We start from the raw sequence: 27,649 nt of genomic DNA on the forward strand, positions 1-27,649 counted from the left end.
ATATATCACATTTTATTTATATTTAATCAATAGTTGGTCATGTCATAAATTAAAAAAGAAATAATAAATAACCATCACATGTTTAAAAAATATATGTATCTTTTTTACAATGTCCGCTTAAACTAAAAATAAACCAAAGTTGTAGCCACTTAATCGATTTAACAATGTATATTTCCATACATTTTCTGTGTCCGGCAGTTTGATGACAGAACCAAATCTACATTCTGTGTATAACACTTTAAAATTTAAAGGTACTTGGGTGACATTTTACAAAGAAAGGAATACTTAAAGACACCTCGTCACAATTTAAACTATGGTTATTTTGACATCTGGTTAAATGAGAAAAAACCATCTGAATTATTCAAGTACCCTATTTCTCGCTCCATCCAGTGCACCACGACTGGTATATCAAAGGCTATCCTGTCTATGGGATGGTACATATAAATGATCCCTTGCTGCTAAATGAAAAGAGTAACCCATGAAGTGGCAACAGCGGGTTTCCTACCATCATCTGTGTGGTCCATAACCATATGTATGATGCCATATAACCGTAAATAAAATGTGTTGAGTGCATTGTTAAATAAAACATTTCTTTCTTTACTCAAGTACCACTTAGGTTAATCCTAGGGCTCTTTCATATACACTTCCTCGTAGACAGGGCCCATATTTTCAAAGCTATCTTAGCGCTACGAAATCGTAAAACCACCGTAGGGTGTGACGTCACTACAGCACATGCCATAGTGATGTCATAGTTTACAATGATTTAACGATTTCGTAGGCTAAGATTGCTTCAAAAATATAGGCCCAGGATATTACATACATGTAACACAGCCCTTGATATACCAACTGTGAGGCAACTGTTGTGATGGGGGATGGTGGAATGAGTCTTATCGAGAAAGATCATTCTCATGACCTTTTGAACTTCAAGCAAGCATTCCACCATTGAGCTATATGCTGTCTTGGCAATTAGCAAATCTCATAGTGAAATATTTTCTTTTAACTTTTGGAATGTATGGAATGCAGCTCAATCAATCACACATACATTTTGTTTAAAAAAAACACCCCACTTTATTCATATTTAAAAATAAATTATTAGCAATATGTTTCTTTAATTTTTAAAAATTGATTTATACATACATTGTAGATGTGTAAAACATTTTATTCAAATCAAAACTTGATCTGTTTTTAATAACAGTGGAGTAAAAGGATTATAAAACATTCACACTTCAAGACAAGTATAATATATGTATGTTGTTAGACAATAAATAAAATATATTATAAAACATGTACATGTAACTGTTGAGATTCACATCTATAAAAATTAATAATAAATTATTTCCAGAGTAAAAGATATAAAAAAAACATATTATACCAATCTGTTAAATACACTAATTGGTATCAATGCTGACAGAGGTGTTTAACTTTTTAATAACAAAGGTATATGTATATTTGTCATGTAAAGATATAAGGCATAAAAATGTCAGAACATAAATGACAATTTTGGCAATCAAATAATAATTATGTAATCAGTCATAATATATACATATATATAAAGTAAGATTAGTCATACACACATACAGTAAAGCATCACTGCGTGTGACCATATAGGGTGGGATGGCGTGTGGTTCGAATGAATAACCTAAGCTTAAGGCCTGCTTTCCATTAAAAGTGATTCTGTGTGTGTTTTATTGTGCGTGTTTTCGCGAAGGGAAATGTGCTTTTCCATACCTGCATTTTTGCAAGCGGATTACTATACAAAATTTTACATTGTTGGAGTGTACTTATAGGCTGAAAGTAAGTGTTTCACATTATGACATCATCGCTCATGAAAAACACACAAAAAATCGCTCATCAATTGACTTTTTTTTTTCAGTGCCTGCGCGAGGAATCCCATATATGGAAAACGTGCTATGTAAATGCATTGTATTGATAAACTCGCATGCGAAATCTTGTTAATGGAAAACGGGCCTTAAGACCCAAATGCAAAAATAACCCCTATTCCTACACACGTGAGGGTCAAGGATAGCCCTACACATAGAGATCAAAATCACAGAACTGCCCATTTTAAGATCCACCTTACAGGTGATCCATATAAAATTTTAATACGGAGTACACAATGGAGATCATTGGTCATGGAATTTGCATGTGAAAATTTGCTTTGTTTCATTTTCGACATTTATCAGTTTACAGTAATTTTGGCACAAATTGTTAGAGGCACAAAAAAAGAAACGGACTCTTGTATTATATTTTAAAGAATTTTATGCATTGATTGCAAAGAGAATGGTTCTCACTATATTTTTTTCTTTGAGTTAATCGAGTCTAAATATAAGAAATAAACTTCATAGAATGTTGATTTCTTTTTATTATTTTTGTTTAAATGCTGGAACTGAAGAAAATATATGTGATATTATAAATCTGAAAAATGTTAGAAACTTTTGTCACTGAAATACATGTATTAATAAATATTATTTTTAATTTATTATTATTATTTTTTTATTTTTTTTTGTGGGTTAGGGTTTCACTGTAGCCATGAAATTCTAAGCACAATCAATTATAAATGTTTAGTCAAAGTGTAGTAAATATCAGTTTTTGCTATGCATAAACCATTATCCCAACACCCATTTTTTTAACTGCAGTTAGGCACAGCATTTTCAGTGGTGGATCCAGAAAATCCATTTAGGTGGGTCCCATTGACATGAGGCGGAATGCCAATAGAACTTTGGGGGAGGTTTGGAGGGAATCATAAAAAATAAATAAAATTAATACATGTATATAATAAAATTATAACTGTCACAAAATTTAGGGGGTGGGTGGGCCCATGTCCCCCCCCCCCTCCTAGATCTGTCTCTGACTATAAAAGAAATATAAAAATAAAGAGGACAAATCTTATAATAAGTTGATTTACATTGATGTCTTTCCATTGACATGGGTGCTAGTCGTGCAGCAAAAACAAACTTGATCATGTATCAACATTTAGTTGAACTCACATGAATTTTTTTTCCAGACTGGTTTTGTTTTTTGCAATAAATCCTGAAGATACTGAGATGAAATTTTTGTTTTTTGCAATAAATCCTGAAGATACTGAGATGAAATTTTAGTTTTTTGCAATAAATACTGAAGATACTGAGATGAAATTTTAGTTTTTTGCAATAAATCCTGAAGATACTGAGATGAAATTTTGTACATAGCTTTATCATGTACAATTACAGATCAAGTTTAACTTTCATGGCAATTTACCCATGTGTCACAGAATTATGGTCCTTGAACTCAGAAGATACAAATATTTGTTGGGCCTAGTAGGGGACCTGTATTGCTTTAGCAGTACTCTCAGAATGCTTGTTTTTCCAGCCGTGCACCTAGCACCACAAGGGAAATCCATGAAATTACATCACATGGAAGAAACCACATCATAAGAACACCTCAATGGAAATGTACTAGTCATACCGGTACAACCACTAAGTGGCGAGTCACACATTGAGAACCATGCTAATGGAAAGACCGCCTAAAGTAAACACCTAAATATATCATAAAATATTCATGATTATCAATAATATACAGTTAACATACATTTGAGTTAATATACATTTGAGTTAATATACATTTGTTGAAACTACTGCACTGGTTAAAACCAGTATTTTTAACAATTATATTTTCTATGAGATCAGGAGGTACATCATTTGTTTTTATTGCAGAAAATATAGTACAACATGATACTGGCAACAAACTACTGTTAAATATATTTTCTATACCAAAGAAAACTTATCTATTTTAAATCCATTATCTTATAACATTGGTGCCAAACAACCAATCCGATTTATAGGAATAAAAACAAACTACCAATTAGATTTCTATTACATACAATAATAACAACAAAGTTAGTCCAATCATGTTACACCATCTATCATAATGGTGTTAATATATCAATCAGATTTATAGGAATACAAACAAACTACCAATTAGATTTCTATTACATACAATAAAAACAACTAAAAAAGTCCAATCATGTTTCACCATATTATCATAATGGTGTTAATATATCAATCAGATTTATAGGAATAAAAACAAATGACCAATTAGATTATCATAATGGTGATACTAACCCCACCTAATTAGATATTGTGATAAACGTATAACATTCACTAAAATTGTCCACTCTTTATCAACACAAGCAACAAATAGATTCTGTCAAATCAAGAAAAACAGGGTAACAAACAAGCAGGAAAACTCTAGCAGAAAAAACAACATTCAAATCTAGGAAGAAAAACAAAATTCAACACTTTTTCTATAAAATTTAGAAAAAACAAAAATGCTGTCAAATTATGCCTGATAACCACAAGTTATGTTCAGGTGGCCGGGTACTCACTATACTGGGCTTTTTGTGTTTAGTATTAAATAAAAGTGATATGACAGGATACAAAGAAAAACCAGTGGAACTGTCCAGGAGCACTAACGCTCCTGAATATGTCACTGTTCTCTGGCATAATCACATATATGGATGTTAGTCTCTGTTACTATAAAAACCTATCAGTTTTGAATTTAGCAGGAGTAGAAAATTGTCTCTTGCCAGGTGGGTGGCAGCATCACGGCTGATGTTCTCTTTTATTATGAGTGCCTATCAATTCTGAGTTTAGCAGGAGTAGAAAGTTGTCTCTTGTCGGATGGGTGGCAGCATCACGGCTGATGTTCTCTTTTATTATGAGAGTTTAGCAGGAGTAGAAAGTTGTCTCTTGTCGGATGGGTGGCAGCATCACGGCTGATGTTCTCTTTTATTATGAGTGCCTATCAATTCTGAGTTTAGCAGGAGTAGAAAGTTGTCTCTTGTCGGATGGGTGGCAGCATCACGGCTGATGTTCTCTGACTGAACGTTATCCGTGATGGGTGGCAGCATCATGATGTTCGTGAAGGACTGTTATCCGTGGACGGCATGGATGGCGTAGGTCTGATGGAATGTGGATCATCTGGTCTGATGGAATGTGGTCTGGTCTTGACTGGGATGGGTTTGGCTTGACCCGTTTTGAAATGGCCCGGATCAGGTCGCGGGCATGCTTTAAGCTGTATGCTGTGAATGAAGACCACATTATTTATTTTTTAAAAACAGGCTTACTCGCTCATTAGGTATATCAGAGATATTTCATACAGGTTAGTTTTGTCGCGTCTTCATTATGAAAATTGTTCAAATATTTTTTGTTCAAATTCTTCATTACCATCCCCACCCAAGCCTTATGTCTGAATTTGCCAAATTTTATAAAGTCTAATGCTTGGCACACACCTACCAATTAATGCAGACTTGACCGTCAAGTCGGCAGTAGTCTGAAAATATGCACCTGCACAAACCAGCCAATATGACTGTCTAGTCCGGATAAAACTGAAAATTAGACACGACTGTGTCGTCTTTCCCCTGCACACACCTACCAATTAATGCCAATCCAACTGTCGAGTTGGCGTTAATTGGTAGGTGTGTGCCAAGCATAAGAAGCTGATATTAAAGAGACAGACCCTAGTTTTTAAACACTAAGGTATATTTTTCACCTAAACCCTAGTTTCAACCGGAAAAAATGGACACCAAGTTTGGTTAATTTACAAACCTGTAACAAATTTGAATACAACAGAGTGCAACAAGAGGCTATCATGTTGAAATACCCTTAAAAATAGACTAAAACGTAACTCCATAAGTGTTACTTCTTAGACGCATGTGCGTTTTTAAAAATATAAAAAATGCATTTTGTGGTAATAGAAACACCAGGATCACCAGAAACACTTTAGTTGTTCGGAAGTGGATAATCTAAACAATAAATATAAGTAATGTTTGATTTCAGTTATCAAAAATGCTTTAATAGTGAAAAATATGCCTTAGTGTTTAAAAACTACGGTATGTTCCTTTAATGATGTAATAAAATACCTTTCAGCCTTGCTTTAATTTCATCTGTAAAGTATCCAGAATCAATCCATTCATCAAAATCCACAATGTTGTCAAATGCAGTCAGGCCTGAAAAAGAATTTAATATACTAGACAGTGCATAAAACATTTTCAAAATGCATTGTACAACACTTACACATAGTATTTTTTTAATAAAAATAATTTAAATTTTTTTGGAAAAGTGTTTAAAATGCCATTTCTTATAGATCTCAGAATGCGAGTACATGTATCTCCTTACTCGAACTCGATACTTCGTTATCTCAGTGTTGAAAGGACCAAACAAATCGCCTCGAGATAATGGTGGATAAACATATTATTACCCATATGGTTAAAAATATCTGGTTTCATATCAAAGTGATATGTCCCACTAGAACGCCAAGTGGGATGTAACACTTTGACGTCACATGATGACGTCATCAACTGGCGCACTACCACCTTACAGGAATGTCAACCAAAAGAGTTGAGTGATAAAAATTATGATCGATTATGGGTAATAAATAGGATATTAAACTTGCTACCATTTTGTATCATGTTTGTCCCTCGTGAAATAATTTTCATTGTCACTCGCTAAAACTTGTAACAACTGAAAATAATTTCACTCAGGATAAACATGATATGAAATGGAAGCTAGTTTAATATCATATAATTTTTATTTTATTTTTAATTATGTCATGGAATCATTTTTCGTCTTCCAGATATCCCGGGCTACTGAGACAAAGGTCAGAATAATAACATTTGACTGTAATCAGACAACCATAACATTTTAGAAGTAATCTGTTTTAAGTTTGCACCCCAACTTGCACCTCCTTCCAAACTGGTTACTCTAGTTTGTCGAAACCATCTGTATCTTTGTTTTTACTCACAACTGAAATTCTGCACCTGAAACATATTTACAACAATTAAATCACCATTTAAATTCAATTCAACTGTCCATGCAAATGAAGCTTATATTATACTATCAGTTGCAATAGCACATATTTTAATCAATAACCTAGGATTGAAAAACAGAAATGACTGCTCCTTTCCAAAAAGAAAAGTGAAAATTTTGACTGGTTAATTCTGAATAAAGTTAAGTGTCTTTGATATTTTATACAACCGTTCCTACAAGTTATGATTACCTTGGAAGTTTTTCTGCCTAACATTTGTCCCCTGTGCAATGAGAACACAAGCAGCAAACTGGTTGTTGGCCTGTGTGGCGAAGAACAGCGGTGTGCATCCATCATCATTCACACAGTCAGCCTCCGCTCCGTACGCCAGCAGTGTCTCCAGAATGTCAGTTGAGCCAGGCAGGCTGGCAGCATAATGCAGTGCTCTGAAGAAATATTCTGACACCATATAACCGTATATAAAATGTGTTAAGTGCTTTGTTAAATAAAATATTTCCTTCTGAAGAAATACAGAGATCTCTAGGAATATACTGGTCTCCAGGTGCGTGTGCAGAGGGTGGGTTTCAGGAGACAAAACACATACCCCTGCTTAAGCAAATTTTCTACCCTCACTTTTTTTCAATATATATTCCAGCATAGCATGACTTGACCCACTCCTTATAAACTTTGCTTGTAACAGTCTAGACACACACACCTGCACACGTGTCTGTTCTTTCATCACTGCATTTTAAAGACAGAACTAGTTCATGTGAGAAAACCATGTGGGATACAATTACTACAAACAATATCTAAAGTTCCAAAATACAGTGTTTAAAGTCATTACAGGTATTTAAAAAAAAAAATCCACTAAATTTTGGATTTAATTACTTTCCTCAATAATACAAAACCTATTAACAGAAATATGTTTAAACTTACGAGTTGCCATCTGGGTAAGATGGATTTGGGTCTGCTCCGCAATCTAACAGAAATTTCACAGCATCAGCTCGATTAGTTCTGTAATCACAAACGGTATATTTGTTTCATGTATAGATAGATCCACAGACAGATCTTAGGCTAGGTTTCCATAAAGTTCACTTTTCACGTGTCATGATTAATATTTCACAATTCACTTTCATGACGGTTTTCACCAAGTTCACAGACTGAGTTCACTTGTAACCATATCATAATTTCCATACCATACCATACCACAATCTAATTATACCTATATAAAGATTTTGGTAAAATGTACCCAAATTCCATGCAGGAAGAAACTACGTTTTCAACATAATGTAATAGTTTTTGCATTATGTAGGTTTATTTTGCAATTACAAAGCTATTTTTGCCAAACAACGAGGATAAAATTATTTTAAAATGCATATTTACAAATCTAATGTAACTGTACTTTGTTGTTCATGTCACAAAAAACGAGCATGTTCGTTTCTTTATTCACACATCACCCATGACTTGAACGTGTAAAGTGACACGTGAACGCTTATAGGGCCTGCACTTTGAAAATGACTTTTTTGTTCTTCTGTTCACGCGTGAATGGTGAAAAGTGAACGTCTATGGAAACCAAAGAATATTAAGTAAAGAAATATTTACTACAACCAACTTTTTGGAACCTTTTATTTTTAAAATTTCCAATTTTGCATCAAAAACCATATTTTATTTTTTAAATTATAATTATTGCAATATGGATATGCCTTCTTTTTTTTTATCAAGTTTTAAGATTTAGGACTTATGGTTTGTGAAAAATGGTGCTAAATGCAAAAAACTTTTATGTTGAGCTACCGGGTAAATGTAAATATTGACCCTATTATTGCTATCTTCAGAAATGTAAGATCACAGTGAGAGAAGAAACAAACATAAATGATTTAAAATTATAAAAAATATACTTGAGATCACAGCTTTAACACACACACACACACACACACACACACACACACACACACACACACACACTCACTCACTCACTCACTCACTCACTCACTCACACACACACACTTACAATTTGATCTGATCAGTCAGCACTCTCTTGAGAAGAATATCGATCTCTTTGGCTTTAAATTTAAATCCATTCTGCAACAGCCTGTTAAAAAAATATAACATGATGTTTACCTAGTGATACACAACATTGTATATTTACCACAGTCAGAGTAAACAAAGAGGACTTTAAATGAAGTCACAGCCAGAGTTATACCTAGAAGAGTGGAAGCAGGAAGGAAGGTAATTGCACCTCCCCAGAACAATATTAGAGAGTGCCCTTTTAGTTTAGAAGGGATCTTTTAGTGCCAGACCTTGTCATTTAACGGGAGCTGTGACTCCTACTCCCCAGCACTCCCTTGAGACTAGTTCAAGGAGAGTAATTTTCAGCTCACTTTAGCCTGTGAATTTATATAGCATCAGTCAGTGCTATAAAAAATTGGGCTATTTCTCGTTCCAGCATGTGCACCACGACTAGTATATCAAAGGTCAGGGTATGTGCTATCCTCTCTATGGGATGGTGCATATAAATGTTCCCTGGCTATTAATGGGAAAATGTAGAAGGTTTTCCTGTCTAAGACTACATGTAAAAAATTACCCAATGTTTGACATCCAATAGCCAATGTTTTATGTCCTCTAGTGGTGTTTTTAAACAAAACAAAGTTTAACTTTAACTTTTTATATAGTATTAATATGGTAATATATGTTAAATTGCTTCCCACAATCTACATAGAGGAGCTATTATTCACTACCATCAATTTTTTTCATGTTGAGGTCTGTTGTCCATGCTTTTTAATACTTTTTTTAAACCCCATGCCCAGTTATTTTAGGGCAACTGCACCTTCCCCCAAAAATATTAAAGACTACTCTTTTAATTTGTTTTAAAGAGTTTTTTAAGTGCCTGCCCAGTTATCTTTGGTTAAGGTATGGCTCCAATGGCTAAACAAATAAACCTATTTAATAGTGTAACATTACCAGTCTGCACACTGGAGGAAGTCGTTGGCTAAAGCCAGGTGAATGAGACTGGGAGGATTGCGGCCTTCCTCACTGTTGAGAGCTTTCAGGATCTTCTCATCGCCGTCCGCCTTTATCAGCATCTTCATCACATCCACGCGACCCTGCATCGCACAGCAGTGGATTGGCAACAGATTCTGAAGAAGAAAACAACCACATACTCACAGGCTTCAACATTCAGCACGGATGGTTGTTGTTTTTAATCATGATTTGTCTCTTAAACGTGTAGGGCAAGATGTAGTTTGATGGTATAGGGTGAATATCACCAAAGCAAATCCCATGGATGACAATAGTAACATATGAGGCTACAACTGTTACAAAGTTTTAATCACCATGGATATAAATATTACAACTCCCTCACCCTTTAAGGTAAATTAGAAAAATAGGGCTTTTTAGACATGCTATAGTTTCACACAAAAAGTACTAGGATCCTGCACATATTCCAAGCACAATAGTATCTGGCACATTGGTAATACTTCAAATTAAATTACTGAAAAATACTGGCTAAATGAAATCACATTTTATGTCAAATTTGTTAATCAATGGCAATCAGTGTTAACTGCGGTATTAAAAGTTAGGTACACTTCAAACTTTAACCTGGTGAGTGCTATTTGGATATACTCCTACCTAAAGAACTCTCTTCAGGTGTGATGAGTTAGGGATGTAGTTTAGTGGTAAAGTATTCCCGTGACAAAAAGTTTGTTATTTCCAAACCAGTTTTCCTTTTCCTTAAATACCAAGCCAAACTTTAAAAACAAATTGAATAAAAAAAACAATCACTTAAAATGAAGGCTGGTACTGAGTATAAATCCCAATATTTTGCCAATATATATAAGTAGTGATTGCAGGATTAACTTGCATACCCTGTTGTTCCGCCTGACTGGATCTGCACCTTCACTGAGGAGTAATTCGATGGAAGTCAAATCTGAGGGCTTGTCCATCTCACCGTAACACTTGACGTGTAGTGGAGTGTTCCCTTCAGTGTCCACCGCGTTTAACACGGCTCCAGACTCCAACAACATCTACAGAAACATCAACAGACTATTTACCATCGAAACAACATTTCACACTGTTGAATGCTGCACTTGTTTGAGGACAGGTAATGTGGAAAAGAAATGGAGAAAACTTGAGGTGTTTTCTCTTTTATAGATACATAACCTGTCCTCAAGGATTTATTCCCGCCCGAGCCTCCCTGCTTCCTGTTTTCCATGTGATGTGCTCAGAGAAAAAAAAAAGGAAGTTACAGTCACGTGACCGGAACTAGAGGGAGCATACAGTAGAAGAATTTAGGCCATTCCATTGGCTTTTGGGATGTTCGGACCAGACTACTAGTCATAGGGGAGGAGTGCACTTGTTTGAGAGTCGGTAATGTATCTATATAACACAAAAAGTGAAGAGTTCATTTCCAAAATGCAATATGTCCACTTAAGTCATTTTGAGAAAAACGTAATACTTAACAGCCTCCTCCCATTTTTTAAACTTGCTGTGTCTGCCATTGCTTATTACCTGTATGGTGTCGTGATCCTTGGCCCTGTGGAGAGGTGTGGCTCCCTTGTAATCTTTCAAGTTGATCCCGACTCTCTGACGGAGGAGTTCTTGTATTGACGACTTGTGTCCGTAGTACGCTGCTGTGTGCAGGAGAGTTGAGCCATTCACGCATCTGTTTGGTAACCAGTAAATACCATTAGTGACCATCATTTATTCAAAATGCTCTGTATCTAGACATACGTCTTTCGGAAAATAGGTTTTCATTATATGGAAAAAACTTGGGAGCATTTTCTCTTTTAAGAATACTTCACCTGACCTAAAAAAAAATGAAGTACAAAAGAAAAAAGTCATTCAAAATATAAATGACTTTTTTTATATATATATTGTTCAACGGTTTTTTGTTTGTTTTTTTAACTTGATACCTTTTCCTAACACCATAAATTGACAATTACACACATTCTATTTTTCAAGGATAATATTTGCACACCAAAATATATACATATATTACTATGCAAATTTACCAAACATTTACAGTAACTGCTAGATAAGATTAACTACAGATAACTTTATCCAACTGATAAAAAAAATCATAGTATATTAGTATAATATTGCTTTTTATTGTACAATTGTATTAATAATAATAAAAACAAATCTACATATATTATTTGTGTAATATTCCCAGACAATTATTGGATTGAATTTAAGGAACGTCAATTGGTAATTTTTTTATACTTATAGCCTAAAAAAGCAAAATGAAACATTCAGAGATGGGAATTGGTCAACTGAAAAAAAAACCAGGAAATCTAGAGGGGTCCTGGAATTTTTGAAATCCTAGGTTAAAATCTGTGCCATTGGACACATTTTGGCAGAAAGGACGATTAAAATGTAAGGAAATGCAATGTTCCATGAGAGAAAAACAGCTGATCTGAGAAGAATTCCCACCCCTGAACATTAGTCTGTAGACACACCATGACATGTCACTTGCCTACTTGTCAGCGAGCAGAAGACATGTTCACCAGAGCGATGTTGTCGTATGACTTCCTCCAGTAGATCCATATCGCCATTCATAATCTGTGGGATGATGCTGGAGTAGTGATCATATAGATCTGTGAAAGTATCATAGGATAATATTGTATTTAATGTTAGAGTAGTGATCGTATTGTATTTAATGTTAGAGTAGTGATCGTACAAATCTGTGAAAGTATCGTAGGATAATATTGTATTTAATGTTAGAGTAGTGATCGTACAAATCTGTGAAAGTATCGTAGGATAATATTGTATTTAATGTTAGAGTAGTGATCGTACAAATCTGTGAAAGTATCGTAGGATAATATTGTATTTAATGTTAGAGTAGTGATCGTACAAATCTGTGAATGTATCATAGGATAATATTGTATTTAATGTTAGAGTAGTGATTGCACAAATCTGTGAATATATCATAGGATAATATTGTATATAATCATAGAGTAGTGATTGCACAAATCTGTGAATATTGTAGCATAATATTGTAGGCCTTATATAATGTTAGAGAAGTAATCGCACACAGCTGCAGATGGGAAACCTCATACAAATTATGTCACTATTCAAGAGTGCTAACTCACTGGTACTTTTTCTTTTTAGCCAAGAAGCAATTTAAAGCAGGATTTTTTAAATAAAAAATTAAACAGTCTTAATTGGATAAGAAAACATACATGTCATCTCCTGATACTTGAATACAACTTGGCAAAAACAAATTTAGTCTAGTTTTAACTTTACTTGATAATGAAGTTAACCTTTAATTAAAAAAAAAAAAAATAACTAAAAGTTGAAAGTTTGTTTGGAGCTTAATAAAAACAGTAACTAATAGCTTAATGGATTGGAAAGGGTTCAAGAAAATAAAATGCACCTGTCAGATACTTTCTGAACTTGTAGGTGAAGTTCAAGCTGTTAGATACAGGGATTCAACAGAAAGAAAAAAACACTAAACATTTAATGGATAGTAACCCACCTGCCAGATACTTCCTGAACTCATCGTTTTTACAGCTTTCTATTGGCGTCTGACCTCTGATGTTCTTACAGTGAAGATCACAGCCCCACTCAATAAGCAACTGTAAACCAAATAATCAAAATTACATGACGTGACTCATTAAAGAGACTGTCCCAAGTTTGTTGTCATTTTAAAAATATTTCCATCTAACAGAACCTTTTTAAACCACTAAAATTACATTTCCTTTCTGTATATAAAAAAAGTGTCCTAATGTTTGTTGTACTTCAAAAATGTTTCCTTGCGTTCAAATATATTTGGAGGTATATATAATCCAGTTTGGGTAACTATAAAAATTAGAACAACCAGAAACACACTGAATATGCAGACACTGATATTTAAAACAACAATTCTATTTTGTGCAAGAATATATACGAGACCACAAAATAAACGAATGCAATAAATAGGAAATGAAAACAACGTATGTGAAGTTCTGTATTTATTACATACCTTCTTTTATGTTTTACAAAAACTTTTTTTTAAATAACGTCATAACAACACTTTGTTAAATCTATGATCAAAACTCCTTTCATGGATTTGCTTAATGTTAAGAATCATACTCTGTGGCAGCCTTGTGTAATGTTTCAAATATAATATGACATAATTTGTAAATCATATATGATGTCAGTAAATAAAAGGTGCTAACTGCAGTAAAATTAAAAAGGGAATTCCCCATTTAAAAGTTCCAGTCCATAATAAATTTATCACACGGTTTCAAAATGTCTGTATCACTATAGTAAGATTGCATACGTATGAAATAAAAGGTTCTATGAGTCACAGACATATTACAATGACAGCAAACTCAGGATAGCCTCTTGAAACATACCTGCAAATGTTAAGTGCACAATTCATAACAAAGATTTATTTAACATCAGATACTGAAAGAAGAAATCGTGAAACACTGGAAAAGTAAGTAAATAAAAACAAAAATTAATGGATTTTTAAAAAGGGCTTCTTTAAAGTTTTCTCAACCTGTAAACATATGCACTGTAATTATACAGAATTTAGAACTTATTTATGTTCACCACTTTCAAGAATATAAGCATACAAGATGGGGGTGGGGGGGGGGCAGTTCTGGAGAAAATCCTCAGGCAAAAATGATAGAAATTTGGGCAAAATTCCCTACAAAACTGGGAGCCTGGACACTTATAATGTTCAAGGATGTGAAATATCATCCTTTTTTTGTGGTGCCAACTATAAATGATTAAACAACAGTGTCTACGATGACACTGATTCAATAACTACTCACATGACACACTCGTCTGTGAAGCCCTTCAATGGCTGCGTACAGAGGTGTACAATGGAAGTTGTTCTTCGCGTCTATGTTGGCCCCATACTCCAGCAAAAGTGCAACGATTTCCTACAAATAAACTACGGTATTAGTCGCAACTAGTGAACAGTCTCGGGGATATTTTGATATTACTTTACTAGGAGTAATATTTACCATGCCCACAAAGAAAGAATTAGGATCACTTTTCATGTACCTGTCTGTGTGTGTGATTTCACGAATGTATTTTGACACGAGTATTCAAGGGTTCCCACAATAGTATTGTATAATGTATTTGCTGACAAAGTGAACAGAGCTTATAATAGTGAAGTAGTTAATTATTTGTACAACGTGAAAGAGAGAATTACCGGTAAACAGCACAGATTCTGGATGCAGAAGAAAAAACCCATTTTCCACTTTTTGGAAACATTGTCAAACAGAAATTAAAAAGAAAAGTAAAGTTTGTTTTATTTAACGACACCACTAGAGCAATTGATTTTGTATCTTATCATCGGCTATTGGATGTCAAACATATGGTCATTCTGACACTGTTTTTTAGAGGAAACCCACTATCGCCACATAGGCTACTCTTTTATGACAGGCAGCAAGGGATCTTTTATTTGCGCTTCCCACAGGCAGGATAGCACAAACCATGACCTTTGTGGAATCAGTTATGGATCACTGGTCAGTGCAAGTGGTTTACACCTACCCATTGAGCCTTGCAGAGCACTCACTCAGGGTTTGGAGTTGGTATCTGGATTAAAAATCCCATGCCTCGACTGGGATCCGAACCCAGTATCTACCAGCCTGTAGACCGATGGTCTAACCACGACGCCACCGAGGCCGGTCAAAACAGAAATTAGTATGATAGTACGATAGTTTCAATACAATTCAGCTTTAAATGTGCAATGGGTAAGTTCTGAGAAATGTACTTTCATAACAAGCGTGAAAAAATCACTGATTCAACCTGTTGTTTTAACACTGAATGTACTTGCAAGAAAATGTATACATTGACAAGTGACTAATAGATGTATATGCACTGTATTGATAAATCACACTAAAACACTACACTGAAAAGTGACTATGTATATGCATGCACTGTATTAATAAAATCACAAATGGAAACATAAAACTAGTTTATTTTACCAACCATTCCCAGAAAAATGTCTATTTCCATCTGGTATTGTTTTTCTTATTTGCAAAATATACATATTATTGACTGCCTTTCTTTTTCACCAGTCACACTGTTCATCACAGAGTAACTTGGATCTTGTAGGCCAAGTGAATCCACGGGATTACAAACCTTATGTATTCAAACAGAACTAGTCAATGTGTTACATTATTATGTCATGTATATTCCGATTAGTTAATGCTACGTTATTCCAATTAAGAACATATTGCACTACTCTGTGGTTTTGTAAACCCATAAATCATGATATTGAACTATTTTCAATGCAAAATGGGGAAATTCCCATAGCACTGACCAATAAGCACTACTGGTTTCATCATCACAATTCAGAAGTTGTAGCATCTTACAGATGTCGTCACATTTCATATATGACATCATAATGCAAAATGCTTGTGCATACTAGACTGCATAGTGCTCGAATGTTTGTATATAATTTGAAGGAAATGTTTTATTTAACAACACACTCGACACATTTTATTTACAGTTATATGGCGTCGGACATATGGTTAAGGACCACACAGATTTTGAGGGAGGAAACTTCATGGACTACTCTTTTCAATTAGCAGCAAGGGATCTTTTATATGCACCATCCCATAGACAGGATAGCACATACCATGGCCTTTGATATACCACTCGTGATACACTGGCTGGAACGAGAAATAGCCCAATGGGCCCACCGACAGAGATCGATCCCAGACCGACCACACATCAAGCAAGCTATTGAGCTACGTCCTGTCCTGTATATAATTTGAGTGATTATTTTTTTAATTAAAATGAACAGTAATAAAACAATTATGGCACTGTGATAAGATGTTTTACGTAGCAAAAAAACAACAATTGACCGAGGTTATAAAAAACATCGTACCGTTCTCATCACAGCGCCATAACTGTTTAATATCTTACATAGTGCCCAAATCTGCAGGCGCAGTGCAGGGCGGTGTTGCCTGTCTTTGGTTCTCGGCTGTTGATGAACTTTGGGTGACCTCGGAAGAAGGTTAAGAGTTTCTCGATCGTGTCGGCCTCGTTCTCCTTGGCTGCACGGATGAACATCCTGTTCCACGTGATCGTGTTGCCGGGAAACACTTGGTAAAGAAACTGTGTGCCAGTCTTGAAATGCTTGTTTCTGCTCTGTGCTTCAAAGAATAGCTGCAAAATAACACACACAAAAACACACACACACTGATTACCAGTTTAATAATAATTTGTCACCTGGCATATTATATTGATGTAAGATCAACACATAACAAAAAAAATAAAAAACAAGTTTGTTTTGTTTAACGACACAACTAGAACAAATTGATTAATTAATCATTGGCTATTGGATGTCAAACATTTGGTAATTATGACTCATAGTCATCAGAGGAAACAGCTAAATTTTTCCTAATACTCCAAGGGATTTTTTATATGCATTTCCCCCACATACAGGACAGCACATACCATGGCCTTTGTCCAGTTGTGGTGTACTGGTTGGAATCGGAAAAATCCAATCAACTAAATGGATCCACTAAGGTGGTTTGATCCTGCGACGCAAGCACCTCAAGCGAGCACTCAACCGACTGAGCTAAATCCCGCCCCAAACACAAAACAAATGAAGAATGTCAAAATGACATCATTGGTCAGTTACATAGTTTACATTATTTTAAAGTTCAGTGGTCCTTGAGTATGGAATATGACTGTAGTGTCATTGCTTATCAAAAAGATGTAATTTGTCAGTACCATGCTTTACAATGGATTAATGGTATACATTTTTGATAAAAAAGGTAAAATGACAATATAATAAATAGAACATTTCATGTTTTTAGTCAAACATGATTTATATCTCGAACTTGCAGATGAATGAATGAGATATATACCATACTAGACAAAAAACATGATATATTGTCTACATACATCCTCTATATATATAAAAGAACCTCACATCATAGTTTGGATAATCTGATGGGTTGATTTCTACAACACTGGCTCCTGGTAACTTCAATAGCTGTCTCACAGGAACTATAATAAAGAAAAAACACCCCACATAATTATTATTATATTTAATGCAAAAATAATTCTCTGCAACAGAAGACAAGAACAAATAATTACGCTCAAAATGCATCAACTTAACTTTTAAATATTTTCTCTTGTGTTATTTGTTATGTTACCACACCACCACTATTTGATTAATTATTTGCAAACAAGGAATTAATTAATATTTAACATCGTCGAATACAACCAAAAACCCTGGTTTGACAAACCATCTCTCAAATTGACACTCATGAATTAAGCATAATGAATATTTACATTAAATGTTTTTAGCATCATGAATATTCATAATATGTTTATCACCTTTGCTTTTACTTGTAAAATCATCAGTGAACTCTCCAGTCTCTCTGTTTCTGAGGACAAGTCGTCTCCCCTCAGTCAATATTTCCTTGCCTTCGGCCTTGTAAAACCCAGAGCCATTGGTCAAACTCTGAAATACAGCATATAGCAAACATGTATTGAGAAAAACACCTAAACAGGGAACATTTTGTTTTCAAAATCTTGATTAGTGATATTTCTAGTCAACTGAAAATTGATTAGCAACTACTGTTTAATGTTTTAAAATTGTGTAGCGATCTCCGATACATACGTAGCAAATCACAACATGATACTGAACAAAATGTTACCTGCTAAAACAATCTGCAGTAGAGTAGGTGTACAAAAGAAAAGAAGAGTGTTAAAACCACCTCATCATGCTGATCACCTGGCAACCATTAAGTGAAAGTTCAGTAATTGTGACATGATATAATGCAAGTTCTTATTTATTTTAGGATTTATTTATTTACTGCATTTTTTTATTTAGTATGTTTAGAAGCTTCCACCCCCACCTAACTATTATAAAAGAAAAGAACAAAATACATGAACAAAATTGAAAATTGAAATTTGTTTTTATATTTTAAAATGATTACCTGTTTCTTATTGCTTTTCTTCTGATGTTAAAATAACTTAATTGGTAGTTAATAGACAAAGGACTCTTTTTTGCTATATGGTTTTGTGGTCATACAACTGTCGATTGGACAATATTAACTCTCAAATAATGTTTTTTAAATAAGTGATCTAATTAGGAAAATATTCTAATTATAACGTACCAGGTTGATAACGTAAGACAGACAGAGATCATTGATTGTGATACTTCTGGGAATTGTCAATACATCAAACCGACTTTTGATTTTATTACGAATCTCTTTCCTAGTCTGAAAAAAATAAGTACATTTTATTATTTACAACCTTCATGTTGAAACTCAACTAATGAAATCTAATCTGGAGCCTACATGTATTTCATTAAATATCGTAAATTTACGTTTACGTGTAAAACTTACACCTGTCGTACGTCTACCTCTACGTGTACGTTTCTCCATTTCACGAAACCGGTCGTAGAAATACTACTAACTTACTTTGCATGTAAATCTACGTCTGCTTTCTTTTGCAGCTCATTTAGCATAAATTTGACATCTAAAGCCGATTATTAATAAATCAATGTGCTCTAGTACTGTCGTTCAACAAAACAAACATAACTTTTAAAAGAAAGAACGAATAAACTTGATAAAGTTTGGAAACCACCGTTTCCGGTATACCAACACAAATAAATTCCTATAGGCGACAATGTTCACCTATGTAGTTAAAAACACTATATTATGGGTCAATTCCCTATATTTGCTTTGGGAGTGTGTGTGTGTGGAGGGGAGGGGGGGGGGGGCACTGATGGATCGGGTACAAACTCTATATCAGATTTTGGGTTACAATGGTAAAAAGTAATGTGATAAAAAAAAGTCTCACAAGTGTGTGGGGGGGGGCGGACAAGATTTGGACAAGTCGATATGCACTTTAAAAAAAAAAAAAAAATTATGGTGATTTAAATTCATGTTTTCCAACAAAGTAGTAGATATACTGCAAGAAGGGTCTGCATTAAAAAAAAAAAAGGCATGTTCACCCCATGGATCCGCAACTAAAATTTTCCCAGGTCACAAACGAATTTATTATTTGTATAGCCAAATGCAAGATGACGTTTGGGTACAGTGGCGTAGCGTGGGTTGCCAGCGCCCGGGACAAGGCAAGTATTGCGCCCCCTAACCAGTGGACCGCTAGCACTCCCCGAGTCCCTTCCACCAGTCCAGAATTTTGCGCCCAGGGCGTATTTTGGGTGGGTTTCTGTTTTTTGTTTTCACCCCAATCAAAATAATAGTCAGTTGACCAGGCAGTCATTTGTGCATGGATATAGCTTTTATTTCTAAATTGTAGAGAAAATATGATGTTGAATTTTAAAAAGATGAAAGTAAAACATGGTATATAGTGCGTCAAATATAAGTTTTAAAATAATACATTTGATAACAGGGGCGGATCTAGACATTTGTAAAGGGGAGAGGGGTGTCACAGAATTGTAATAGGAGCAAGGTGAGTTTGTGCAAGGCAAATGAGCCGAGGTCCGAAATATTCGTAATGAAGACAAGAAGAGACGTGTTTTCAGGACAGTTTACCACACCCCCATGTCCAGACCACGGTACGGCCCTGCGTTTAATGGGAGCTGGTACAGGCAATAGGTACTGGGGGAAAATATCGGCTGTTTTTTTGCTGCATACATTTGCATATATCATATATATATACTCATCTTAATAGAACGCTATCAGTCTATTTGAATTTTTTTTTTTTTTAAATTGAGTAGATTAAAAAAAAAAGCTTTTGTTTAACGACACCACTAAAACACATTGATTTATTATTCATCGGCTATTCAATATCAAACATTTGGTAATTCTGACAAGTAGTTGTTAGAGGAAACCTGCTACATTTGTTTCCTGATGCAGCAAGGGATCTTTTATATCCGCTTTCCCAGAGACAGGAAAGCACATACCACAGCCTTTGCACTGGTTGGAACCAGAAAAAAAAATCAGTTGAATGGATCCGAGGTGGTTCGATCCTGTGACGCTGGTACCTCAAGCGAGCACTCAACCGACTGAGTTAAATCCCGCCCTAAGTGGATCAAATGCCACAGGTAACAAAACTGACTATCACTGGATTAATAAAGGGAGTTAATTTGTTAAACACTTTACAAAAACCAAAAGTGTGACCATTTTATGAATTATCGAAGTGGATGTAGCAATTTACGTGTGTGACTAGTTGTGGTCGAGGGCACTCTTAGATTTACGTCTAACTTTACTCGTAACTTACATTTACACTTCTTTGTGAAATGCTCTTCAGTCGTAGATTTACGTTTACGTGCAAAACGTAGCTTACGATGTTTAGTGAAATTGGCTCCAGATCTCTAATTTAGAAGCAAGAGTCATGTTTTTGTTCTCTTTTGGGGACATGAATTATAACAATTACTTAATTTTTATAATGGATTGTTTTCGAAATTTCTAATGTTTTATTTAACAACGCACTCAACACATTTTATTTACGGTTATATGGTGTCAGACATATGGTTAAGGACCACACAGATTTTGAGAGGAAACCCGCTGTCGCCACTTCATGGACTACTCTTTCCGAGTAGCAGCAAGGGATCTTTTATTTGCGCTTCCCACAGGCAGGATAGCACAAACCATGGCCTTTGTTGAACCAGTTATGGATCACATGGTCAGTGCAAGTGGTTTACACCTACCCATTGAGCCTTGCAGAGCACTCACTCAGGGTTTGGAGTCAGTATCTGGATTAAAAATCCCATGCCTCGACTGGGATCCAAACCCAGTACCTACCAGCCTGTTGACCGATGGCCTAACCATGACACCACCGAGGCCGGTAATTTTTCAATAAAGTTGTGCAACTATAAAATGAGGCTGGATGTACCTCAGTAGTTAACCTATTGTCCGAAAAGCAACAATTCGAAGGATAAATCACTCTCAGTACATTTACTGGGTATTTTGTCATCCCTGTCAGCATCCCACAGCTGATATATTATAGGCTGTGGTATGTGATGTCCTGTCTGAAAAACTGTATACAACAAACTTGCTAGTCTTTAGTATGATAAAAAATTAATGTTTTTGTGTTTAACGACACCAATGGAGCACACTGATGTATTAATCATTGACTATTGGTTGTCAAACATTTGGTAATTGTGACATTTAGTTTGCAAAGGAAATCTGCTACAGTTTTTCCTTAGCTTTAAGGGATGTTTTATATGCACTTTCTCCACACACAGAGAACGCATACAACGGCTTTTGTTATACCTGTCATGGGGCACTGGTTTGGATGAGAAAAAATAGGCAATCAGAGAGTAGGTCTGCAGAGAGGATTAGATCTTTCAACCGTTTAGTGCAAGTGGTGAAAAAAAAACCAAAGCATTAAACACCAAATATGCATAGTTTTAAAAACACACTATGGGGTCATTAAACAAACTTTCCTTTCCTCTGAGACAGCTTCAGTGTTGTGGTTGTAGCCAGTGAAAAATAGGGAGGATGTTCTAGCACCCAGGAATCAAAACCTATTGCTCACCTCACTACTCACATCCCACCTTCATCCGCCTTTCAAACCTTTCCTGGAAATATATGATTTCTCCTGCTTTGCCCAAACCGGGCACCCATGCACTACATGCAACTCCATCACCATGCAGCAGGTGTACTTAGCTAGTTCTCCATACAAACAACTACACCATAACACTACCACTGATCTCTCATTAGCCTGGCATATTACAATATGAATAAGGGGCAGGACGTAGCCCATTGTTAACATGCTTGCCTGATGTGTAATCAGTCTAGTGGTGGTGTTAAACAAAATAAACTTTTTCACAATATGGATAACAGTACTTAAAATTCACATGGTTACTCACATCTGTTTGGACCGTATCTACATGATCTACCCACTTCTTGCAATACTTGACGTCAAAACGTTTTTCCATTTTCTGAATGGCTGGAAGAGAATCACCAAAACATTAATTAGGAAATATATGAAGGAAAACAAATAAAAGACAGTAAACATTTAAGACTATATAATTTAAATATCATAATGCAGAAATAATACTCAGTTACTGTTTACAATGTAAAACTACAGTCCGTCTCATGGGACAACGCCTTTTTTATGATATGAAATTTACTACAAGTTATTTATTTCAGAGCCAATTGATTTGTAATTTGCACATTAAAATAGTATTTTTTTGTTATTTCCAAAAAACTTTTACTTTTCTTCTTACGTTAAACCAAATTGAAATTATTTACCAAAAACATTTTTATAGAATGATGGGACGGACTATAGATACTTTGTTTTGTGTCACATATAAAAATTAATCCAATTCCAACCCTCTTTGTGCCCCTCTATGTTTGACTTCATTTCCTTCCTGTGCTGAAGCTCTTGAAGATTGGTAACAACTGGAGGATATTTTTCAAGTTCATGGTAGCACTCTCGAATCAGCTGATGAATCCAGTTCTGAAGTAATAAAAATAATACATAATTACTAAACAGTTCCTATAATTTTACCTAAAACATTGGATGGATTATAATCTAGCACACAAACAAAATTATTAATATTATAAGCAAGAAAGTGTAAATGTCATACTTTTTAAGTCAGTATTATTCAGAAGTACAAAACATATGAGATGATGTACCCTTTAGTAACTTTGTGACAGTGGGAACAACAGAAATTACAGCAACTGTCTAATATATACCAGCATTCATTTAGTACAGTGAAACCTGTTTAAACTGGACCCTGAAATAACTGGAATCCTGTCAAAATTGGCCCAGTTTTATGGCTCCAAATTGTCTAAATTGTAAAATTTGATCCTCTAAACACCGGATTCTGTCTAAATCAGATAAATATTAGGTCCCCGACATGATCCGCTTTAGACCGGTTTCACCGTATCAGTAATTCATGCTGCATTTTTACACTGAATCCGTATTATTTTCAAATCATGAACTATTTGGCAATACAAATATATACTTCTACGTTTTATAATTGCAAAGAATTTGCTCTTTAAAAAAAAAGGTTAATAATAAATTATTATTTTGTTCTTATAAAGACACTTTCAATCCAATGAGTACAAAAATGACTACTATCATCATACCACCCGTTCTGCAACTGCTTTACACTGCCGGTACTTGTAGGCCACCATGAAGAAAGAGGTGAAATATGCACACACGGCCATGGGGTCTGCCTGCAGATAAGAATACAAATTGTTTAATCTTTAAAAACTGCTTAAAAACATACCACCAAACTGAAAATGACTCTTCATGAATTTACTTTGAATATAACACTTCAAAATAAAGTAAGAGAAAACTCTATAAATTCTAAATTAAAGTGAGGGCCATTTTCCAAGTGCACCTGTCTTTTTGGTGTGACACTGGCACGATGTGGGCATGGAAAACTGATGCATTAATAAATCGATTCTGTGGTTATCAATAGCAGTTAATACACAGATGGCATGCTTTTTGGTAAACTGCACTGAAACTGATGCCCAAACAGTGCCAAAAACAAAAAACACACACAGGGAAAATGACCATAAGAAAAGACAGGCTTGTTTAATTATTACCATAATGGCAGCTTAGCATATTGGTTACCGCATCTAAAATACCAGTTATAGAAGTGCAGGATGCACTGACAACCATGTGACCTACTGTGTATTAGCAGTAATTTACCATCAAACGACATCTTATTCTTTTCAGAGAAGTGAGAAATATTAAGTCATCTATTGCCCGTATCACTGCATATTAGCAGTAATTTACCATAAAACAACATCTTATGCAGATTAGAGAAGTGAGAAATATTAAATCATCTATTGCCCGTATTACTGCATATTAGCAGTAATTTACCATAAAACAACATCTTATGCAGATTAGAGAAGTGAGAAATATTAAATCATCTATTGCCCGTATCACTGCATATTAGCAGTAATTTACCATAAAACAACATCTAATGCAGATTAGAGAAGTGAGAAATATTAAATCATCTATTGCCCGTATTACTGCATATTAGCAGTAATTTACCATAAAACTACATCTTATGCAGATTAGAGAAGTGAGAAATATTAAATCATCTATTGCCCGTATTACTGCATATTAGCAGTAATTTACCATAAAACAACATCTTATGCAGATTAGAGAAGTGAGAATTATTAAATCATCTATTGCCCGTATTACTCCATATTAGCAGTAATTTACCATAAAACAACATCTTATGCAGATTAGAGAAGTGAGAATTATTAAATCATCTATTGCTCGTATTACTGCATATTAGCAGTAATTTACCATAAAACTACATCTTATGCAGATTAGAGAAGTGAGAAATATTAAATCATCTATTGCCCGTATTACTGCATATTAGCAGTAATTTACCACAAAACTACATCTTATGCAGATTAGAGAAGTGAGAAATATTAAATCATCTATTGCCAGTATTAAATTAACAAACCTCGGCAAGATCTTCAGAATCAAACTGTGTCTCATTATAAAACATCTTTTCCGCTGTCCGCAAAGCAATGTTAATTGTCCACCTGTAAATCACAATTAAAACTCATAGAAATCAAGGGTCATGTTTTCCAGATATATCAGATATTAACTTTAAATAAAGACTGAATTAGGTAGGTCATAATTTCACTCCGAAAATTGTTTTTTTTTTAAATGCAGTTAAATTGAGGGCAAAGATTATGACACATGATTTAGTTTTATTCAAAGCATATTTTAAGAACTATCATACCTGTTATTGAAATATAAAGATAAATTCATAAAATTATAACTTTTTTATATTATGCTAACTATTTGAATCCTATAGGTTTCATAACATTTCAGTAATTTACAAATAAAACAGATTTCTGCAAATGTCACGAAATTATTTTTTACAAGTTTACAGATTAAAAAAACCCCACATATTTTTATAGGAATTGATTGGGAGTTAATTATTCACTATTTTTTTTATTATTAGCTACTAGGGATCTTTAACAAGCACATTCACAAAGACTGACAAGTAGGTATAAATATATTTAATATACCAGCTATGGAGCATTGGTTGGAACAAGAATGACGAATCCATTAAACCACCTTTCAAACCAGTAAAAAATAAAGAAAAATAAACTTACTCCCATTTTGAAATACAAACAGTCTCTTTATTAAAACGAGAGCAGCACCAATTTAATTTTAAAAGATGCAGTCTACAGATGCAAGTGGAAATATCCTGTCAGTAATGTAATGTTAACCAATTCACGCCTGCATTTTACCTGTCATTGAGGAGAAGGTCTGTTGTAAATGTGTTAGGGACGAACGAGTTGACTAGAGTACATAAAATACGACTGTCCACCAAATCATCAATGCTCTAAAAGAAAAGAAAAAAAACATCTATAACTCAAAAACTGTCTTTATAACAAAGACCTCCACCATTTGTTTTACAAGTTATTTCAAAACATATTAAATAAGCATAAGTGTATTGGATAAGTTTTAAACAACAAGATGTAAGATAAATTGTATCTAACAGACACATGCATAGTATTCTACAACTAAAACATATTTACAGCATGTGTGCTTGCAGTTAACTTATATGTCACAGAGCAATGAACTTTGGTCATGCTTATTTCATTGGATGGTATGGCTGTGGAGATATGAAAGGCAATTTCTCGTCATAATTATATATATGTCAAGATGAAGTTCAAGTAACGAACCTTTTAACCACAATCCCAAGTAAGCTCTTTGTTGAAACAAAATAATTTTTTCTATTAAAATGACACTTACATAGCAGGATATAGTCTTTCCTTCCTTTGTTTTCTAAAATACAAATAAGAAATTAAGTAGCTAATAATTTTTTGTAACTAGTAGCCTACACAGATTAACCAAAATATCATAGCCATGCATGGGTGGTGGGGTTGACACACCAATTTTATAAAATTCTGACTATTTCAAGTTCTGAGTGCCAAACTGGGAATTTCAAGAAGTTTTAGATGGATGGATGGATGGATGGATGGATGGATGGATGGATGGATGGATGGATGGATGGGATGACGGACAGATGGATGGACAGACGGAGGCAAATGGACAAGCAGGCAGCCAGATGGATGAATGGAGGAATGAGTGAACATCACACAAAAGGATGGATGAATGAACAACACTTTTGCATACTAGATAATATATATATTCCAGCACATACATGGACGAGGTATTTGCCATAAGAACTTTAAAAGAAAAACAACAAATAAAACATTGATTTTATTTTATAGTTAAGAACTGGAAAGCAGTCAGACAAAGCCCACAGCTAAAAGCTGATGGAATATGGCAGGTGTGTGACACGGATAGTCGCAAGAGACAAGCACCTGTCGTGGTTGGAGAGACAAGGACAGGGATGTGGAGGTGGACAGCAAAATAAGTTGAAAGATAGGAGCAGCAGAAAGATTGGGAACAAATGAGATGAAAGACAAAAGGAGAGAAGGGAAAGGGAGCAATGGGATAAAAAAAAAAGAAAAAAAAAAGAACTGTAAAGCTATGACAGTATAATGAAAAATACTTGTGGACAATGATCTACCTTTAGTTCTATAGTTCAGAACTGGAAAGCTATGACAGTACAGTGGATAATACTTGTGGACAATGATCTACCTTTAGTTGAGCATTGACCAGCTGCAGAATACACTGGTCGGGAGATGGGTATTTACCAGCCGTTCGCTTTCTTTTGAAGTTCTTCATAAAATCAGAATTTGGGAATTTAACCCACTCTACCTCTGGTTCATTCTGAAAAAAAAACCAAAACCCATATAAGATATAATAAAAGCAAGGCTAAATTAAAACACAGCAGTGTTAATGGTGACTCAAGAGTTAATACAGATATTTTATTGTGCTTGCGAGTCTATGAATGAATTCATGCATTTGACTCTTTTTTTTTCCGTGTGCTCAAATTAAAAGATGAATTTGAATTTCAGGGGATGGATGTTTTGAAGGACAAACATGTAAATGTTAGTTCTATTGCCAATGCTGTCTTATGTTA

At 34.6% G+C, this 27,649-nt stretch overlaps 1 protein-coding gene across 1 annotated transcript in view; it reads right to left on the reverse strand.

The window, feature by feature from the left end:
• Nucleotides 1-4,865: 4,865 nt before the first annotated feature.
• LOC121381572 overlaps nt 4,866-27,649 on the reverse strand; it is a 29,381-nt gene continuing 6,597 nt past the window's right edge. The window contains exons 6-27 of the mRNA XM_041510906.1: nt 27,265-27,396; nt 26,410-26,442; nt 25,902-25,996; nt 25,100-25,181; nt 23,757-23,846; nt 22,995-23,121; nt 22,529-22,608; nt 18,861-18,965; nt 18,076-18,202; nt 17,666-17,742; nt 16,651-16,893; nt 14,541-14,651; nt 13,256-13,355; nt 12,254-12,374; nt 11,287-11,440; nt 10,644-10,802; nt 9,742-9,917; nt 8,792-8,872; nt 7,720-7,797; nt 7,036-7,229; nt 5,900-5,986; nt 4,866-5,059 (exon numbers count right to left, since the gene is read on the reverse strand). Of these exons, the coding sequence (XP_041366840.1) occupies nt 4,866-5,059; nt 5,900-5,986; nt 7,036-7,229; nt 7,720-7,797; nt 8,792-8,872; nt 9,742-9,917; nt 10,644-10,802; nt 11,287-11,440; nt 12,254-12,374; nt 13,256-13,355; nt 14,541-14,651; nt 16,651-16,893; nt 17,666-17,742; nt 18,076-18,202; nt 18,861-18,965; nt 22,529-22,608; nt 22,995-23,121; nt 23,757-23,846; nt 25,100-25,181; nt 25,902-25,996; nt 26,410-26,442; nt 27,265-27,396 (2,646 nt within the window). The remainder of the gene's footprint in view (nt 5,060-5,899; nt 5,987-7,035; nt 7,230-7,719; nt 7,798-8,791; nt 8,873-9,741; nt 9,918-10,643; nt 10,803-11,286; nt 11,441-12,253; nt 12,375-13,255; nt 13,356-14,540; nt 14,652-16,650; nt 16,894-17,665; nt 17,743-18,075; nt 18,203-18,860; nt 18,966-22,528; nt 22,609-22,994; nt 23,122-23,756; nt 23,847-25,099; nt 25,182-25,901; nt 25,997-26,409; nt 26,443-27,264; nt 27,397-27,649) is intronic.

Source organism: Gigantopelta aegis, chromosome 9 (genome assembly GCF_016097555.1).
Source record: "Gigantopelta aegis isolate Gae_Host chromosome 9, Gae_host_genome, whole genome shotgun sequence".
NCBI classification, from domain to species: Eukaryota; Metazoa; Mollusca; class Gastropoda; order Neomphalida; family Peltospiridae; genus Gigantopelta; species Gigantopelta aegis.